The sequence below is a fragment of the Clavelina lepadiformis genome, chromosome 7, assembly GCF_947623445.1.
Source record: "Clavelina lepadiformis chromosome 7, kaClaLepa1.1, whole genome shotgun sequence".
Lineage (NCBI taxonomy): Eukaryota > Metazoa > Chordata > Ascidiacea > Aplousobranchia > Clavelinidae > Clavelina > Clavelina lepadiformis.
This window is the reverse complement of record NC_135246.1, coordinates 8,655,577-8,671,177: the sequence shown is the minus strand read 5'-3', so window position 1 is coordinate 8,671,177 and position 15,601 is coordinate 8,655,577. Positions and strand designations below refer to the sequence as shown.

General features: G+C 35.1%; 3 protein-coding genes across 7 annotated transcripts; 1 reads left to right on the top strand and 2 right to left on the bottom strand.

The window, feature by feature from the left end:
* Positions 1-644: 644 nt before the first annotated feature.
* LOC143465544 (uncharacterized) lies at positions 645-3,203 on the bottom strand. 3 transcript variants are annotated; one of them, XM_076963896.1, is made up of 6 exons: positions 3,136-3,203; positions 2,530-2,936; positions 2,226-2,399; positions 1,963-2,139; positions 1,659-1,881; positions 647-1,453 (listed from the first exon to the last, which is right to left on the bottom strand). In XM_076963896.1, exons 2-6 carry the CDS (start codon positions 2,733-2,735, stop codon positions 1,163-1,165), a joined length of 1,071 nt encoding a protein of 356 aa, XP_076820011.1. In that variant the 5' UTR covers positions 2,736-2,936; positions 3,136-3,203; the 3' UTR covers positions 647-1,162. The 3 variants fall into 3 exon arrangements, with proteins under 3 accessions (XP_076820012.1, XP_076820011.1, XP_076820009.1); XM_076963894.1 differs by having other exon boundaries at positions 2,530-3,153; XM_076963897.1 differs by lacking the exon at positions 1,963-2,139 and having other exon boundaries at positions 645-1,453; positions 2,530-3,153.
* A 6,584-nt stretch (positions 3,204-9,787) lies between these two features.
* On the top strand, positions 9,788-12,920 carry LOC143466127 (uncharacterized). Its single transcript, XM_076964744.1, has 4 exons — positions 9,788-9,911; positions 10,138-10,669; positions 11,748-12,290; positions 12,488-12,920. The coding sequence occupies exons 1-4, from the start codon at positions 9,834-9,836 to the stop codon at positions 12,499-12,501; spliced, it is 1,167 nt and encodes a 388-aa protein (XP_076820859.1). The 5' UTR covers positions 9,788-9,833; the 3' UTR covers positions 12,502-12,920.
* On the bottom strand, positions 12,886-15,186 carry LOC143466128 (uncharacterized). 3 transcript variants are annotated; one of them, XM_076964747.1, is made up of 5 exons: positions 14,892-15,186; positions 14,615-14,716; positions 14,003-14,127; positions 13,630-13,852; positions 12,886-13,557 (listed from the first exon to the last, which is right to left on the bottom strand). In XM_076964747.1, the coding sequence occupies exons 1-4, from the start codon at positions 15,140-15,142 to the stop codon at positions 13,632-13,634; spliced, it is 699 nt and encodes a 232-aa protein (XP_076820862.1). In that variant the 5' UTR covers positions 15,143-15,186; the 3' UTR covers positions 12,886-13,557; positions 13,630-13,631. The 3 variants fall into 3 exon arrangements, with proteins under 3 accessions (XP_076820862.1, XP_076820861.1, XP_076820860.1); XM_076964746.1 differs by having other exon boundaries at positions 12,886-13,544; XM_076964745.1 differs by having other exon boundaries at positions 12,886-13,852.
* Positions 15,187-15,601: the final 415 nt, after the last annotated feature.

The window sequence follows — 15,601 nt, the reverse complement described above, 5'->3', positions numbered from 1 at the left end:
AGTCTTAACTATGGCTGGTGCGACGTTTTGTAGGTTTAGCACTTCCAGACAACTTAAATAAAACCAGTAGACTAGCCCTTGCAGAAAATAATGCAGTTCATCTCACTTTGATTAACATTCATCCTACTTCAACATCTCTCAGTTTTCCCTTCTTCAAGCAACCTTATAGATTTTGATAAATGATATTGCTGGGATTTTTTGATCGGTAAATGCTTTCCTGAAAACCAGCTTAAAACCGCGTTTTCTGCAACAACTCAAAATATATACAGTATTTTATGCAATTATTGTTATAATTTTAAGTTATAAGGTATTCGGTAAATACCAGAAACCAAGGTGGAAATACAAAGTCAGCGTAAGAATTTTTCAAATGTCTTTCGGATAAGACCAAATGAAAAGTTATTTGAATCAAATCGATGAAACCTATCCTACGAAAGCAATTCAGGATTAATTGCTACTTTGGTTGTATTGTCTTGTTGGTAGTAATATGACGTTCAAGTATTATACTATAATAATTTAATCATCCGGGATTAAACCTTTCATCTTCCTATGTACCTGAAGAATCGTCCATTACACAAGGGGCAAGTTAGCAATTTGTTTCATGTGCAGCTTGTGTCTAACTGTTGCTAGTATGTTTGTTCAGAAAAATTACTTTATTATTGATATTACATAAGAAATATTTACAGAAAAACACTTGAAAACGATCAGTTAATTTCGGCAGTAGATCAAGTAGCCTACTTCTGTGATGAACATCTTTAGCACAATGTAAAATAATTGTTGAATGAAGTTATGCTATCTTACAAAAACGTCTTCTGATTCGTAGGGAATTGTAGTCTGTATAGTATAATAAAGTGTTAACTACTTATGGAACCGGCGAGTCCTAAGCCGACCATGCGGAAACAATACTCTTCTATGTGGCCCATTTTTCGTTCTCATAGAGCGCAAATGCGATTATAAGCAGACTGCATGTCTGTAGGAAAATTTCCTATTTTGCTCATTTGAACCAGGTTATCAAACGTAGCTTAGCCTACTTCAAACGAACTTGCAGTGTTTACTCAGTGATTACTTGGGCATACAAGGACAGCTATAGGTGGCATACGGCCTAGTCATAGATCCTGCATTAAGCTCTGGCACACAGTTTATTTTTAACTTTCATTCAGTTGCTTTACCGACGTGATGCCAGATTTCGCAAGGGAGTCGAAGATGCCGATGGCTGAACACTGAAGTTTCGTAGCCCGCTTAAACCAGTTGCCACTGCCGGTGACAACAAGATCAATGAATTTCCATTATTAGCTATTTTAAAAGTAGATTTCTCCCACGAGGTTGTCCTTTTTCCCACTTCTGAATTCTTCTGGCTGAAGCCAGTATTAACCACAATCTTACGTTCATGACATTTGCCCGGGTCGGGTAGTTCTTCAAATGCTTGCCCTTCACCTTCGACGTTTTGAGCATAAGACTGAAACATAAATATTTCTAATTTGAACTTACTAATTAATAAAAAATTCTTTTAATTTTAGTGAACAGATATTTTTACTTTTAAGTTGAACTTGAATTAGCACTACGAAAAAGTTCAATAATAAACATTTGCAGCCTCGTTATATCAGAAGTTTTCCAAGACAAACACATAACGTTGGCTGTTTTATAGGAATTACGATCTTTACCAACTGAGGCGAGTCGAAACATGGTTCCTGCAAACTTTTCAAATCGACATCTTGGTGAATCGAATTTGGGGTTTCTAGTTTGTTTACTGTGTGTTGCAACGAAGATTCATTGGCATTGCTGAAGATGAGTTCGTTTCTCTCTATGTTACTGTAAGGTGACCACTCATGCTTCATCACCGGACAGTCCGAAGTTGCATAGTAAAAGTCCAAATTGTAAATCGATCTGTAAAAGGTATTTGTATTTAAAATCGTTGAAGTTTGACTTAAACGTTAACGTTAAACAGTAAAGTTGACCAAGTCATACAAGTCCTGATTGCTACTTTGCTGGTTGATCTCCGGTGAACGACATAAAATATCGTCAAAATAATCGGCTGCTGTGCTGGGAAGCCTATCGCTTCTACTATGAGGATCTGATGACTCACCAAAGTGCAAGTTGCTTTGCTCATTTACCTCACTTTTACACTGCATTGTTTCAAATGACCTTAGTAAAGAACACAGGAGAAAATGTTGACAAACAAAAGTCCAAAGAGTCAAATTAACCCAAACTGGTTAATTACAGTACAAAACCTTGAGAAATGATAGTCTACCATCTTTCGCGGATCTCCAGTGAAATAGGTGAGAAGGAAACAGTTGGGGCGTATATATTCAACTTCTGGGTGTGGAAGTTCCTTGCTACCTTCTGGTGGAACCTTGTAGCTTGGTGTTGCCTCTTTACATGGCAGAAAATGCGGATATAAGAATCTGTTAAGATAGGCTTAGTGGTAAAATCTGTACATGTAACTACAAAAAACTTCACCTAGATTTATGAAATCCTAAATGAGACACGGTAAGAGTATAAACACGTGTACATGAAGTATACAGTTGCTAAAACCTTTCATTTAAGGTTTTTTCCTTTTCATTGCTTGAAGTATTTGGTGTGATCACCATACTCCCCAGAGGTTTATTGCATTCCAAACTATCGGTAGTTGACGGTGACGAAAACGACATTTCGCTGTCCACGGAAGGTAATAGCCAAGCAGAATTTTGATCCAACTTCATCGTTTCCTTTTCCAGCATATAATCGCTCGCATGTGTCATTATGTAAATACTATAATTTCCACTAAATATTTATTTATTTATAGTAAACCAGAGGTTAATAACTTATACTCCTGTGTTATCCAAACTAAGCTATCACCCGTACTAAATTCTATAGTGTAGCTAGTATACTTAATACTAATCATACAGATGGATGAAGGGGCGAAAACAGGTGAAAAATAATTCCAAAGATGCATTCGAAATCTGTAAACAAAAACTCACATTCTTTTCCATTCTATACAATATGTTTATAGTTATAACTGAATTTCTTTTAAATTAATACTGTTCTGATAACAGATATTTAGTACAAAAAATAGTTTAGGTTTCTCCGCTATGCGACGATTGTCAATTTTTTATTTATTTGTTTATTTATGGAATTAATGGAAATAATTTTCGGACGCACAGAATCCAGCATCGACCAGTGCTTTGACCCTGACGATCTCTATGCACACTGCACAGCAACGGAATTTGACCTCACGAGCCGGGGGGGGGGGGGGGGTCACAGTACAGGTGTTGTTCTTCTGCTGAAGTAGTACCTTGTTATCCACGTTAACAACAACACCAATAAGACATAAGATCCAAAATGTTACACGTAAATCACTGTTAAGAGCAGTGTGCTTGTACGAAATCTAAACCAAGATATAAAATATTATGATAAGTGTATTTTATAATATTACTTCCATATTGGTTAAATCTATGCATTTTAACTTCACCGAAAAAATATATCAAATTTCTCTAGTATTGTAGTAAAAATGCAAACTTTACTTGCCAGTTCCGTGTGAAGAAATGCTTTTAAATGCTTAGTTATAAGGTTATAGGCTGCTTCATTAAATGTAGATTATTATGTCAAACTCTAGCAAAAGGTGCAACATCAGTCTTATAATAATTTAACTGATATAAGACAGAAAGCGTGAGACGTAATTCCATCCATAAGATATTATCCAAACCTGCGATGTTGCTTTTCAAGGGGTGTCATATGCGCGCAGGTGCAGGTTGAACCATCCACAATAATTGATTTCCAGTTAAGACCCGTGGGATGCAGTACTCTGTTATAATCGCACGCTTTAAGGCTTTAAAACGTTCCATCTAACTTGATTTTGGTCGTTAACTATAGTAACTTGGTTATAGAGTTATCACAAGTGTCTCTTCTGATGTGGCTTTCGTTTGAAATTCCAACGCGTGGCGTATCCGTCGACAACTGACAGACTTCATTCAACGATTGATCCCGAAAATGTTTTAAATCATGACAGACAGAAACGTTTAAAACAAGGAATGGTAATTTATCACGCAACCTGCAAAATGTTTAATCTTTATGAGAAATTCGGGACAGACGTTATAGTGCATAACTCCTTAAGTGCACACTTCACCAGGGCTTAATAGAACTTTAATGCTTTTACAAACTCAACACTTGACGCGTCGGCGAATCCCCAAAGCGGTTATTTCCTGACCAACAGACCATATTCAGTTTTGAAACTGAATATGTTCGCTGATAGTTTAAGATTTAAGGTGTCGCTCTCTTGCAAATAGGTTTCAGTCCACTCGAAGATGAATTCATCATTTCGGTGAAAGGATTGGATTCATTACTTTTCACAGCATTACATTACATCTCATTTTTAATATGAAAAAAATCTTGAAAAACGTTAAACCGAAATTTATCTACAGCTTATATGAGCTTTTTAGTATGACTTTGACCAAGCTAAAAAAATTTCTATATACTGTAAAAATTGAAGAACTGATTAAACTTTCAAAGAATTAAGACAAAACAAAATTAAATGTCCTTTAATTTTGGTCTAATGTCGTGTTCTATCTTGTTAATCGCAAAACATATCTGCAGCAGTTATCATACAATGCTCGTCTGTTTTTTAGAAAAGAGCAATAAACGTAGAAAGTAGCAATAATTGTGAGGGCGGAGATAGTATAGCATCACAAACTAAATCTCGTAAACAGTAATTTTTTAAAGTCCTTGAAAACTAAACAAAGCTACAACAGCTCCATGCTGGACAATGCCGACAACGACCAAAGCGTCACTAAAACAAGTGGCCAAATTGTTTGCATGGAGGAAAATGCCTCTTGAAAGATCATGGCTCGTTTAAAATAAAAGGAATTTTTCGTTTCTTGTAAATAAGAACAAACGAACTGACATAACGTGGAAATACATTCCTGCATATATTTTTCAATAAAGTTTGCCCAGACGACGCTTGGCATCTCTTAATGAAGACGAATGACGTTACGTTTGTCAACAACTTGTCTCTTAATGGTTTCGGGCACACGCTTTAAAACAGCAACATTTACTGAGCTTATATACACAAAAATGCATATGTGGTTTAGAATGCTCGACGTTATAAGCACCACAAAAATGCTTTGAAACTATTTTTACGACTTAACGATTTCCTGTTGTTAAAAGCTCACAGACGGGAAATATCATACATCAGTAACATGTATATAATTTCACCAGGAACTGATTAGATTTTTTAAATACTTTTATCTCTTGTTCTTGTTTTTACGAAGTCTAACTTTATGCGATTTATGATAGCGTGGTGTGCAAAATATATTTGGCACTCACATTGGTCAAAACGTTGATACTTCTTATACTTTCGTTTACTAAGCTAATTTTTAATTTGACAAAAAAAAGAAAACAAAATAAATCCACGTTATCAACTAACTTTATGTGCTAGTGACAAATTAATTAATTTTAAGACCATTTGTTACAGGTTCACTGATCATATTGAAGCACAATGATTTTAAGCGCTCTTTCACGCGTCGCAGTCATCTAAATTTAAAAGGTTTTTAACAGTTGAGTAAGATGATATTTTTGAGTCAACTCTATTTACGTTGCACTTGCCGCGGTATACTTATTTTGTGGTTTAGGGTCGGTGTTGCCACTTTGGCGTGGCAAAGTTTTGCTGATACATTATCCGACATCGACAATGCCGCTTATTCTGAATTGCAGTCAGGCCTTTTCCTGGCTAGGACGAACCTGACCTTTTCGAAGATTTCACTTGCAGGATCTCACCCAATTTAACCTTTACTGCTTTAAGGATTGAAGTCGATTGTAGATAGGAAATAGAGGCCACATAACGGCAAAGATTGTCTTTAAGATAAAGTATCCGTCAAAACTGAGGTCAACAGCTTTCTCTTTTCGCTTCCGTCTATACCTCTTACTCTCTTGCTTTGGTATCTTAGTGATTTAAGCGACCAAACTGTCTGTGAAAGTGTTACTTCAAATCACAAAAGTTTGAAATTTTAAAAACTTTTATATATAAATTATAATAAAGAGTAGCCTACAATATATTATAGTAGCATATAATTACAGATGGATCTCATATTTCTGGAGCCCATTAGCCCAAAACTCTCATCATTTGACACAATTAATTATATCAAGAAACATATCTTCTTCTATCTAAAATTCTAAATGCATTGTATCCGGGATACCTTGTTTCCCGACTTGAACAAGTAAATTCTTTGAACAATTATTACAAAACCACTAAGCCAACCCCTGGTTAATTCGGTGTGAGAGTATTTATCGAGTGAATTGATCTTATCCAAATAATGCCCATATAAGAAAAAAGTTAAAGGCAGTCAGCGTATCAATGAGTATTAATAATGAGTATATAATGAGTTCACGTATAATATATAAGTAATATAATGAATTTACGTTTACGGCGCACGGTGTGCGGTACATGTCAAAACTTGATGCGTGATTGCAAGAAGTATGTTTACGAAGTTGTCAGAAGCACATACGTCTGCGAAAGTCTGCATTTTTCTTTTAACCAATTGCTTTATTAGAATAGTTAACTCTTGCACGAAGATACAGATCATGAAAGTTTGCCGTAAATCATGGTAAAAAGAAGGCATGTTAGATTTGTAGTCCTAAACCTATTCCTACAGATCGTGCTTGCAGGTCTATATTAAAAGGATAGTATCGTCTCGTTTATGTTTGCCATTAACTGTACGGAGCGAAACTTACGATACTAATCGCTATAGTTTATGGCACAATAAAACATGCTCACGAACAATTAATGAACAGGAAAAAGTAGTAAAGCCCAACGGCTTAAAACATGCAAGATAACAATAATATAAATGTGCTACAAGATGGTACGTCATCATGGCCATCAAAGCCACAAAACGAAGGCTCCCAAGTTTAACAAATATTCACAAAATATTATATAAGTTACAACAAAATTATATTGGGAAATGTAGAGGGGATGCTCACTAACAGCATAAGCACTGTTACTATAATAATCAAAATATATTATACAAAATAACCCTCCCTGACCGCAGTATAGCAGGAAATATCTTTAAATGTACAACAAACGGATAGTTAAATGTTTTCTAGCTGATTCAGACAATAATTTCATGTTCAGTCGTTGTATTTTTCCACGTGCTGCTTATTTACCGCCCTATTCAGCGCGAACGTCGCCCAACGCATGCCGAATATAAGTTTGGGATTTCTGGGAACTTAAAGGATTTTCTTTCGCTGTTTCCAAGATGGTTAACAGACGGTTTGATGTAATATTCCTAAATTGTTAAGCTACATTGTTAATTACAGGTGTAGTGGGAACTTAGTTAGTTAGGAATTAGTTGGGCACGCGTGCTTTAACATATTCTACTTCGCATTCATTAAGTTAATTACGGTGGCTGAATGGAAGCGTGCGACACCTTCCCGCTTGCGAACCAGCATCTGTGACTCCAAACAGGTGAAACCACTATATATATTCTTAAGAATCAGGATCAAAGTTTAGGTAGGTATATTAGCTAAGTATATGTAACGCTAGACACCAAAGTTGATCAATATCATGAAAATAATATTAGAGCGTAAAAATGATTAACCGTGCACGCTTGTTGCCATTCGAATCATTTCTTCCAGTCCTAATGCCGAAGAGTTCCAAGCGCACAAAGAGGCTGAAAGAAATTTTAAGTCCACGGTTAAAATACACGCCGCGTTCATTTCGTGTATTTCAAAGCGTAAGTGTTAAGCGCATACGGGCCGCTATTGGAACGTTTGTAGGTTGAGCCGGATTTCTCCAGGGCAGGAAGTTGGCATCTGCGCCAATTTTCTGGCGTAGAATTGCCGTTTTGTCCTATATTCTATACTTTAAGTATTATTTATGTTATGATGCAAATTTTGACATTAAATTTATTTGGGCATTTATCCGGCGCACTGAAAGCAAACTTTCCAGTAGGGATATGGGTGCGATATACGTATATCGACCAAAAATATATCCTGATTCTGAAGCCAAATCGTGCTTGTTATGGCATTGACCAAAACCTTTTTCAGAGTCAACCGATATTTTGCAAAAATGGGGATAGTATTATAGGTGGTAATCGCTTTGCTTGGACGAGTTTGTGAGCATACTGAATAGTATAGTATTTAGCTGGTTTGTGTGAGCTCGTTTCATTATTTCGAAAACCTCATTTATCCAATACAACGCTCGGAAGAAAAAATTGTTTGAATTGACATATTCCCTTGTATTTAATTAAAGCTTGCAGCCGAAATGTGTGAATGTGAGTACACCATTTACCGATATCGTAGTGTTTCGAAAAAAAAACCCATTAACAATCAACATCAGTTATATGTTGTTATATCTTATGCAGCATTTTTGCTTATGAAGCAGTTACATTAGTAACTTTACAAATTATGTATGGTTACTGTCCATGCCAATAATGTACTCAGCATCTTCATTACTATTGTTAAGGCAGACATCTATTCGTAAATATAGTTCACCAGTTGGCTGCCTACCCTGAAAGTAATTATTTGAGTGGAATGTTGTTAAGATTTATATTTTTATAATTGCAATTGTAATTACAAAACAAGTTTTATACCTGTACTATATTATATAGGTTTATGTTACTTTTTGTTATTTAGGAATTAAATCTCTCAGTTCAATCTCAGCAGTTAAACACGAATAGATTTTACAGATACGTGAAGCAAAGGAAAGCAGTCAAGAAGTTTTTCATCGCTGAATACTTTAGCTTGATGTTATCGTATTCGTTTCAGTAACTGTGTATACAAAATTTTCGAACACTAAATTCATCAAGTTCTTTTTATCCTAAATATTCAAAACAAGGAATTGGAGCCCATTTTTATGCAGGGTAGTGCCCTTCCTGCAAGACGCCAGAGCACTTACACCGTGTTTAGATAACGAACTTCCGATCTATAATAGGACACATTTATTCCATTGGTGGTACATGAACGGTATGGGCATAAATAGTGCGACCTATTAGCGTGGATATTTGTACGTGATTGACATTTTGTTACAATTCTTGTCGGATGATAAAGCCTCAAAGACTTGTTACAGTCCATTACCTTTTTCTGTCGTCGATGATTTTCAATATTGTTTGCAGAAGCACTGAAGCAAAACTGGCTTCAATTAACGGGGCCCGACGCTATACGAGTGACGGATTTTTCCGCCGATTTTGTCTCGGTGCCTTTTTCCTTTTCCTGCTGAGCCAAAACACTGCCTTTGTATAAACAACTGCATTTTCTGTGAATGGCTTCAGAGGATACTGTAACATTGCCAAAGCTCCTATTCTATTTAGGGGTTCATATATTAGGGCAGGGGTTCATATATTGCTTGCAAGCTGATAGTTTTTTGTGAAACTGCATTTCTGTTAAACATAGTATATTTACGTATGGTAAGAATCAATCGATGTTAGTTAGTTTATCTTCAGGGATGTGTACTTTCATTTATTTTTCAATTTAATATCGAATGTATACAGTACCGTTAGTTTCAGTGCGTAATGTGCTTGTCTGTTGCAATTATCTTGCAAAAACGTTTCTTCCGTTTTAACCATTACCACACTGGATTTCGACAGTATTTGTAGTATTAGGGGTATTTACTTACAGTTTTTAGAAAAATAAGAAAAGATAAGATAAGAAAAGAAAGAATAAGAAAAGCCTTTACGTTGTCGGGGAACAGTAGTATCATTATAGAAATTTTCCCGTTTTGTGGAAAACCGCAACGAAAATGATTAGGTTATACCTCAATTCCGGAAGGAACTGATATCTGCACAATTTAGAACTTGTCACAGTTTATTGATATATTTTACTACAGAGCTGTTAAAATATTCATTTTTAATCGATTTTTTTATCCTGCTAAAATGAGTTGCTTGGATGTGCTTTATCAGCCATACTTATCTCAAGTTTACCAACCGAAACACCACACCTTTCATTCACAGGTATGCATATTAAATTCTATTTTTAAATGCTGTACTAAAAAATTAAAATTGGTTTCAAGCAAGCGATTATTTGCAATAAACATTTTTTCCTTTTAATTATTTATAACCAAGCTAAGCCGATGAAGCAACTAATTAAGAAGCACAAAATGATTATAAATTCAATTGACTAGCGTCAACGTTACTGTTACTCAATATACTATTTTTAAACTGGTTTTCCTTCTTTCAGAAATATGGTTATCTCCCCGACCCAACGGCGCTTGACTTAGCTACTGCCAACCGTCATTTATCATTAACAAAATCTTCTCCATACTGCCTCTCCCTCTTTAAACACCACTCCTCAACCAGGTCGGGAGTTGATGGCTCTGCATCTTTTAGACCTGAAACAGAAGGAAATTATCAAAATTCGACTGGCAATACCGAAAGACGACAAACCAAAGATATATTTTTATCCGCGGAGAAAAACACTAGCTTACGAGGTGGAGTGATGTTCTTTGCTCCGGAATCATCTGTAAGCGAAGAAAGAGTCTTTAACTCCGCAAGGAGTGCCTCATTAAGGGAAAGCGTTACCAGCGACGATCCTTCCTGCAACACCGACTCGGAACAACACTCATGCCTAATAAGAAAGCAACAAAGCCCGTCCGCTCACCGTGTTAGCTCTCGTTGTGTGATGTTTAATTACTTTGATGGGAAAACATGTGACGAGGTTGATGATCACTTTAGTAAAGCTTTGAAGCAAAGTTTGTCTCCAACGGAAAAAGGTAATAGTGTATAAAGCGGGCCTGGTCGATGACATTGATGTAACTTGTTTGAATCGCATGAAAATGGTAATAGTTAAATATGGGACATATGCTGTAAAGTGTAAACAAACATTATAGACCTATGCTGTTTATAAAAACAAACGTTAAAAGTAAAACGTTGTTGCCATTTTAGACCGATCTTAATTTTAGAATCGACGGTGATGTATATCCAATGAAGCAAACAAAATTTATTATTGTTATACACTGGAATCCTCTGAACAAAACCACCTAAATCTTAGTATGTTTCAAATTAGTAAATCAACGTATCACAAATGTGACAAAAATGTCATAAATACGGCTAGAATTAAAAATATATCAGTTTATTAGTTTAATAGTTTAACACATGCGTCATCTTGCAGCAAAAATAAACGTAATAACAAGCACGCGCCTGTTTGCTAACTCTTTATTGACAGAGTGGAGTTAGAATTTCTTATTTTTTATGTATACTGTGGCGTGTTTTTAATGTAAAAAATCTGTTTCACAGTATATTGAAGATAATAATCTGGCAGTATATTTATTAATTAAAGATTTATTGAGCCGTCTCTGCTGCATCACTTTTTCTGAAAACTATATGCTATCATATTTAGAAAAAAAGTCTTGGTTGTTGTTTTTTTGATTTTATTACATAAAGCTAATTTATATAAATCTATTTTTAGTTATAGCTAAAAGAAGTAAACCGGATTTTCGTTTGGGATAGGTTAAATATCGGATCCGATTTAAAAATTAACTGCGGCTACCACAATATAATAAAATTTTGGCTTTCGTTAACAAATAACGGTATATCAACATTAGAGGTGACTCATTTATCGTTAAAATTTGCGAGGGGTTAGACATAAATAAATTAGCCACAACTAAAAAGCCTGACCTGTTTGCTGTCTGGTTGATCGGGCTAGTCATATGGCACGTCATATTATAAGGTTTTTGGGAATTAAATAAAAATATATTTTCGACACTCATCGCATGGAATAACGTGCAGTATGTTTATTTTGCACTGAGATAAGGTCATGACGTTACAACAGCTGTATGGTTTGTATTTCAGATATACCTTCACCGATGAGCAAAAGAAATTTTCCTGCGAGCTTTTGGAATTCGGAATACCAACATTCTCGGCCAACAAAAGCAAATCATACATCTGCTTCAGATACACTTGGGCCGTTTGGCTTATCATTTCCACTTGTCTCCGGCCAAAAACAGAATTTTTTTGCATCCGGACTAAACTCTCATCTTTCGGCTGCGTTTCCATTTTCAACAAAGTTTAATTCTTATTCTTCATCAAGTGCTATCACCGGTTTTCGAACCCACCTACAACAGACAGTCAATGCAGCGGCTGCAGCTGTCGGTTCAAGTACCATCTCGGATCCTTGGCAAACCTTCGCCGGAGTCCAACCTTCACCGCCCGGCCAAAATTTTTATTCTACTCCAGGTCTCTCGAATTTATACGGTTTATCACCTGCCGTGATGGCTGTTGCTGCCGGGCAAACATTGGAGAACAGATACAACTCATTGTTGCTTCCGCAAAGCGCCGCAAGCCGCAGTTTTGGAAAAGAAGCATCAAAATTTTGGCCTGTAGCCAGATATTCAAGTAAGATGCAATTGATGTTTAATAACAATATATGCACGGAAGAATAAATTAACCCAGTAGCAACAAATGTTGTATTGAGCAATTACCTTCTTTCTGGTTATTACAGTATTAAACAATAATTTCATTTTGTACTGTAAAGACAAGTTATTCATAAATCAATATTAATTCATAAACCTTTTAAATTGATTGCTTTGCAGGTCTTAGATTTTGAGCAAACCATCACAAAAAATTGCCTTTGGGAAGTTTGACCAAAAAGATGTTCTTTTGAAGAAGTTTTTTATCACATATGTTCTTTTTAGTTTTATGGTAAAAATAACTTTATCAGAAAAAGTTTTGGCAGTTGTTTTTCTGCATGTTTTAAACAGAACGTTGGTTTGACAGACAAAATTTTTGCTTCAAATCGATTTAATGTTTTTATGTTTTACAATTTACATATACTGTAATACGTTTCTATGCATTTTTGTAAATGTCTTTGATGAACTTCATTTGACTCATTTTCATGCTTGGGTTTTCAGATTTTAATTCTTTTGTGGACGTTTATGTTGTAGCGACAAACTTTTAACAAAGTCATCATAATAACACAGCAACAAATGTTATGGAAGGCATTAAACATTTAACCATGCGTAACTATTTGCATCCTGACAAGACTTAGCTGTGAATAAGATGAAATGAATAAGCCTATTGCTCAATTTTATTTTGGTAACGAAAAAATATGTACGATAAAATCTTAATAACCATTGGGTGACTGGATGCTCAATGATCGTTTGACACAACCGATTGTTTGTAAGGAGTGTATGAGCAAGGAAACAACTTCGTTAAATCTAAATCAAAATACCTGTAGCGCCAACTATAGGCGAAAAAGCAAGCGATTTATTAACGCCAGCTTATAATAAGATATTTATACAAGATACAAGATATAATTATTACTTTTTCGCAAACTATGGGCGAAAAAGCAAGTCATTTATTTCACACAATAAGGTGCGGTCATGGATAAAACGATAGTTTTCAATCATGGAGTCTGTCCATACACATCAAATAATGTGGACAACATGCAAAAGAAGCGAAATATATAGTATCATAAACTTGGAAAGCTATTAACTACGAAGTGAAACTGCGTTTATCTCGTCATTTAACATAATTAATTTAAAGTAGCACATTTATTTTAACGTATTACCCAATTATACCCAGTTATCAATCCAGCTTTATTTAAAGCAAGTAATTTCCAATATAATATTCCGTTTGCAAACAATATCCCTGTAAAGTTAAACTTTGGATTACTATGAAAGCAAAAGTATATAATAACAACAACCACAGTCACGGAAGTCTGGTTTATATCTACCTTTACATATTAGCAAAAACAGCAAGTAAAGCCAATCCAAGCAATGAGAGTTTTGTTGCAGTAAGATTTATTGATCCACTGTCACCATCACAACACAGGTTGATATCATTTACCGATTGCGAAGGTGCACTTTGCTTCGAATTAATCATGAATTCTTTCGGTGTCATGAATTTGGTGTCGTTGGTGATATACCGTGTAAACACATCCACACAAAGCGGCGCCGCTGCAACGAATTTTTGTACTCAAGAAATGTTTATTAGGACAAACTTTGTTTGAAATTTGAAAAAGGGCTAATAGCTAATTGGAAGAAAATGATTAGATAATGGCACGTTATACAATTATAAAACTATTTGTTATTAGATAATGTGCTTACTGATATTTCTTGGTACAATCAAGCAATTAATTGCTGTTTTCTTATCCAATGGTAACAATAAGGGAGTCCAAAATGTATTGTTGTTCACGTTGAAGCCAGTACTAAGATCCGACGAATTGTAGTAGCTACAGTATATAACAGGAAAATGTGGTGTCAGAAAAAAAGGACAAACAAACAAACAAATTTTTATTATCTTTGCTTAATAATTTGTGCTATTGTTAGATTTATGCATGGTTTATAAAACCTTGTCTAAACCTGGATTTGAAAATTTCAAATCGTCAGCTAACAAGTAACAAGCGATCAGTGGATCGGCTAAATTGTACTGGCAAGAGTAAAAATAGTTAGTAAAAAATTAAACCAAAAGTCTGCTTGTAAATTCTAAACAGATGTATATTTCGCCCACAGTTCCTTTTATTTATACCACAGACTGATGATGCCCGCTGTGGGCGAAATACATATCTGTTTACAATTTACAAGCTGACTCACTCTGGCTTTAAATATGTATTCTAATTTTGGGTTTATAATATCGCATTACTTCATTAATCACTTTCTTGAAGTGTTTATTGAATCTGCTTACAATAAAATGAAATGCATTACTTTTGCAAAACTTACATATAGCTTGAATTAGTGGTGGGTATCTTCCGAGTCAATGAATAATGCCGTCTACGATTTAAATATATCACGCTTGGTATCAACACAGCGCCTGCCGCAATTCTGTAAAACATATTATAAGTATCTTTAGTATCATTCACAGCATTTTTATTATTTTTGTGATGGTGATATCTAGTGTATTTGTATTTTCTTCCTGCAATACTATAAAATTCCGTAAGCAAAAAGTGCGTGAGTGTTCAAAACACAGAACATTATATACAAGTAAACTTAAACTTACCCTCCTTTCCCATATTTTCCCAATGACTTTTTTCTTTTTTTTGTCGTCTTTGACGGGTACCAATTGAAAGAATCGCTTACTTTGTGCTTGTTATTATAATTCGATTTTTTTCTGGAATTTGTACGTTTTTTAGAATTTCTTCTCGTGTAAGATTTTCCATCGCATTCCACCGCCAAAAGGGCGAAAATAACTATTAAAATACAGCAGACTAGCAGTGCCAAACGAATAGAATTTCTAGGCTGGTATAACATTTTTACATAAATTAACCACTAGCAGTTATCCTGTGCTGAAACGTTCATACAGAAGGTGAAAGTGAAGTGAAGGATGATAGTTACAGAGCTGGGAAGGGATGCCACTGTCCACATCCGTCTGTTTTACTCTACAATACATGCTGTTATTGCTTGAAGAAGTTTTGGGTACTTCTAATCGCCATCATAACACAAAAACGTATTTGTATGAGTTTAGTTTACACAACACATTGATGAAATACAAACAAAAGATTACGATGCTAAAGTCCGGTAAACTAATGAACACCTGCCTGCTCTAAAGAAATATCGTCCATTTACCAAGCTACATATGGCTTTGCTTAAAAAACATGGAAACCACGCCCATAAATACCGTACTTTTATAAGAGCTTCTAAATAATTTATTACCTTTAAGAGCAGGAGATTTTCCCAAATCTAATCAATACTTTTTGGAATTCTGCATGC

What these genes read in the sequence shown, in the direction of transcription:
- LOC143465544 (XM_076963896.1), bottom strand. Translation starts at nt 2,735, where the DNA reads ATGACACATGCGAGCGATTATATGCTGGAAAAGGAAACGATGAAGTTG. An exon ending in GTAGACTATCATTTCTCAAG is followed by an intron (nt 2,140 to 2,225) that starts GTTTTGTACTGT and finishes TTCTTTACTAAG; the next exon opens with GTCATTTGAAACAATGCAGT. An exon ending in GTTTCGACTCGCCTCAGTTG is followed by an intron (nt 1,454 to 1,658) that starts GTAAAGATCGTA and finishes TTTATGTTTCAG; the next exon opens with TCTTATGCTCAAAACGTCGA.
- LOC143466127 (XM_076964744.1), top strand. Translation starts at nt 9,834, where the DNA reads ATGAGTTGCTTGGATGTGCTTTATCAGCCATACTTATCTCAAGTTTAC. An exon ending in ACCACACCTTTCATTCACAG is followed by an intron (nt 9,912 to 10,137) that starts GTATGCATATTA and finishes TCCTTCTTTCAG; the next exon opens with AAATATGGTTATCTCCCCGA. An exon ending in TTTGTCTCCAACGGAAAAAG is followed by an intron (nt 10,670 to 11,747) that starts GTAATAGTGTAT and finishes TTTGTATTTCAG; the next exon opens with ATATACCTTCACCGATGAGC.
- LOC143466128 (XM_076964745.1), bottom strand. Translation starts at nt 15,142, where the DNA reads ATGTTATACCAGCCTAGAAATTCTATTCGTTTGGCACTGCTAGTCTGC. An exon ending in GGAAAATATGGGAAAGGAGG is followed by an intron (nt 14,717 to 14,891) that starts GTAAGTTTAAGT and finishes TATGTTTTACAG; the next exon opens with AATTGCGGCAGGCGCTGTGT. An exon ending in ACCACTAATTCAAGCTATAT is followed by an intron (nt 14,128 to 14,614) that starts GTAAGTTTTGCA and finishes TATATACTGTAG; the next exon opens with CTACTACAATTCGTCGGATC.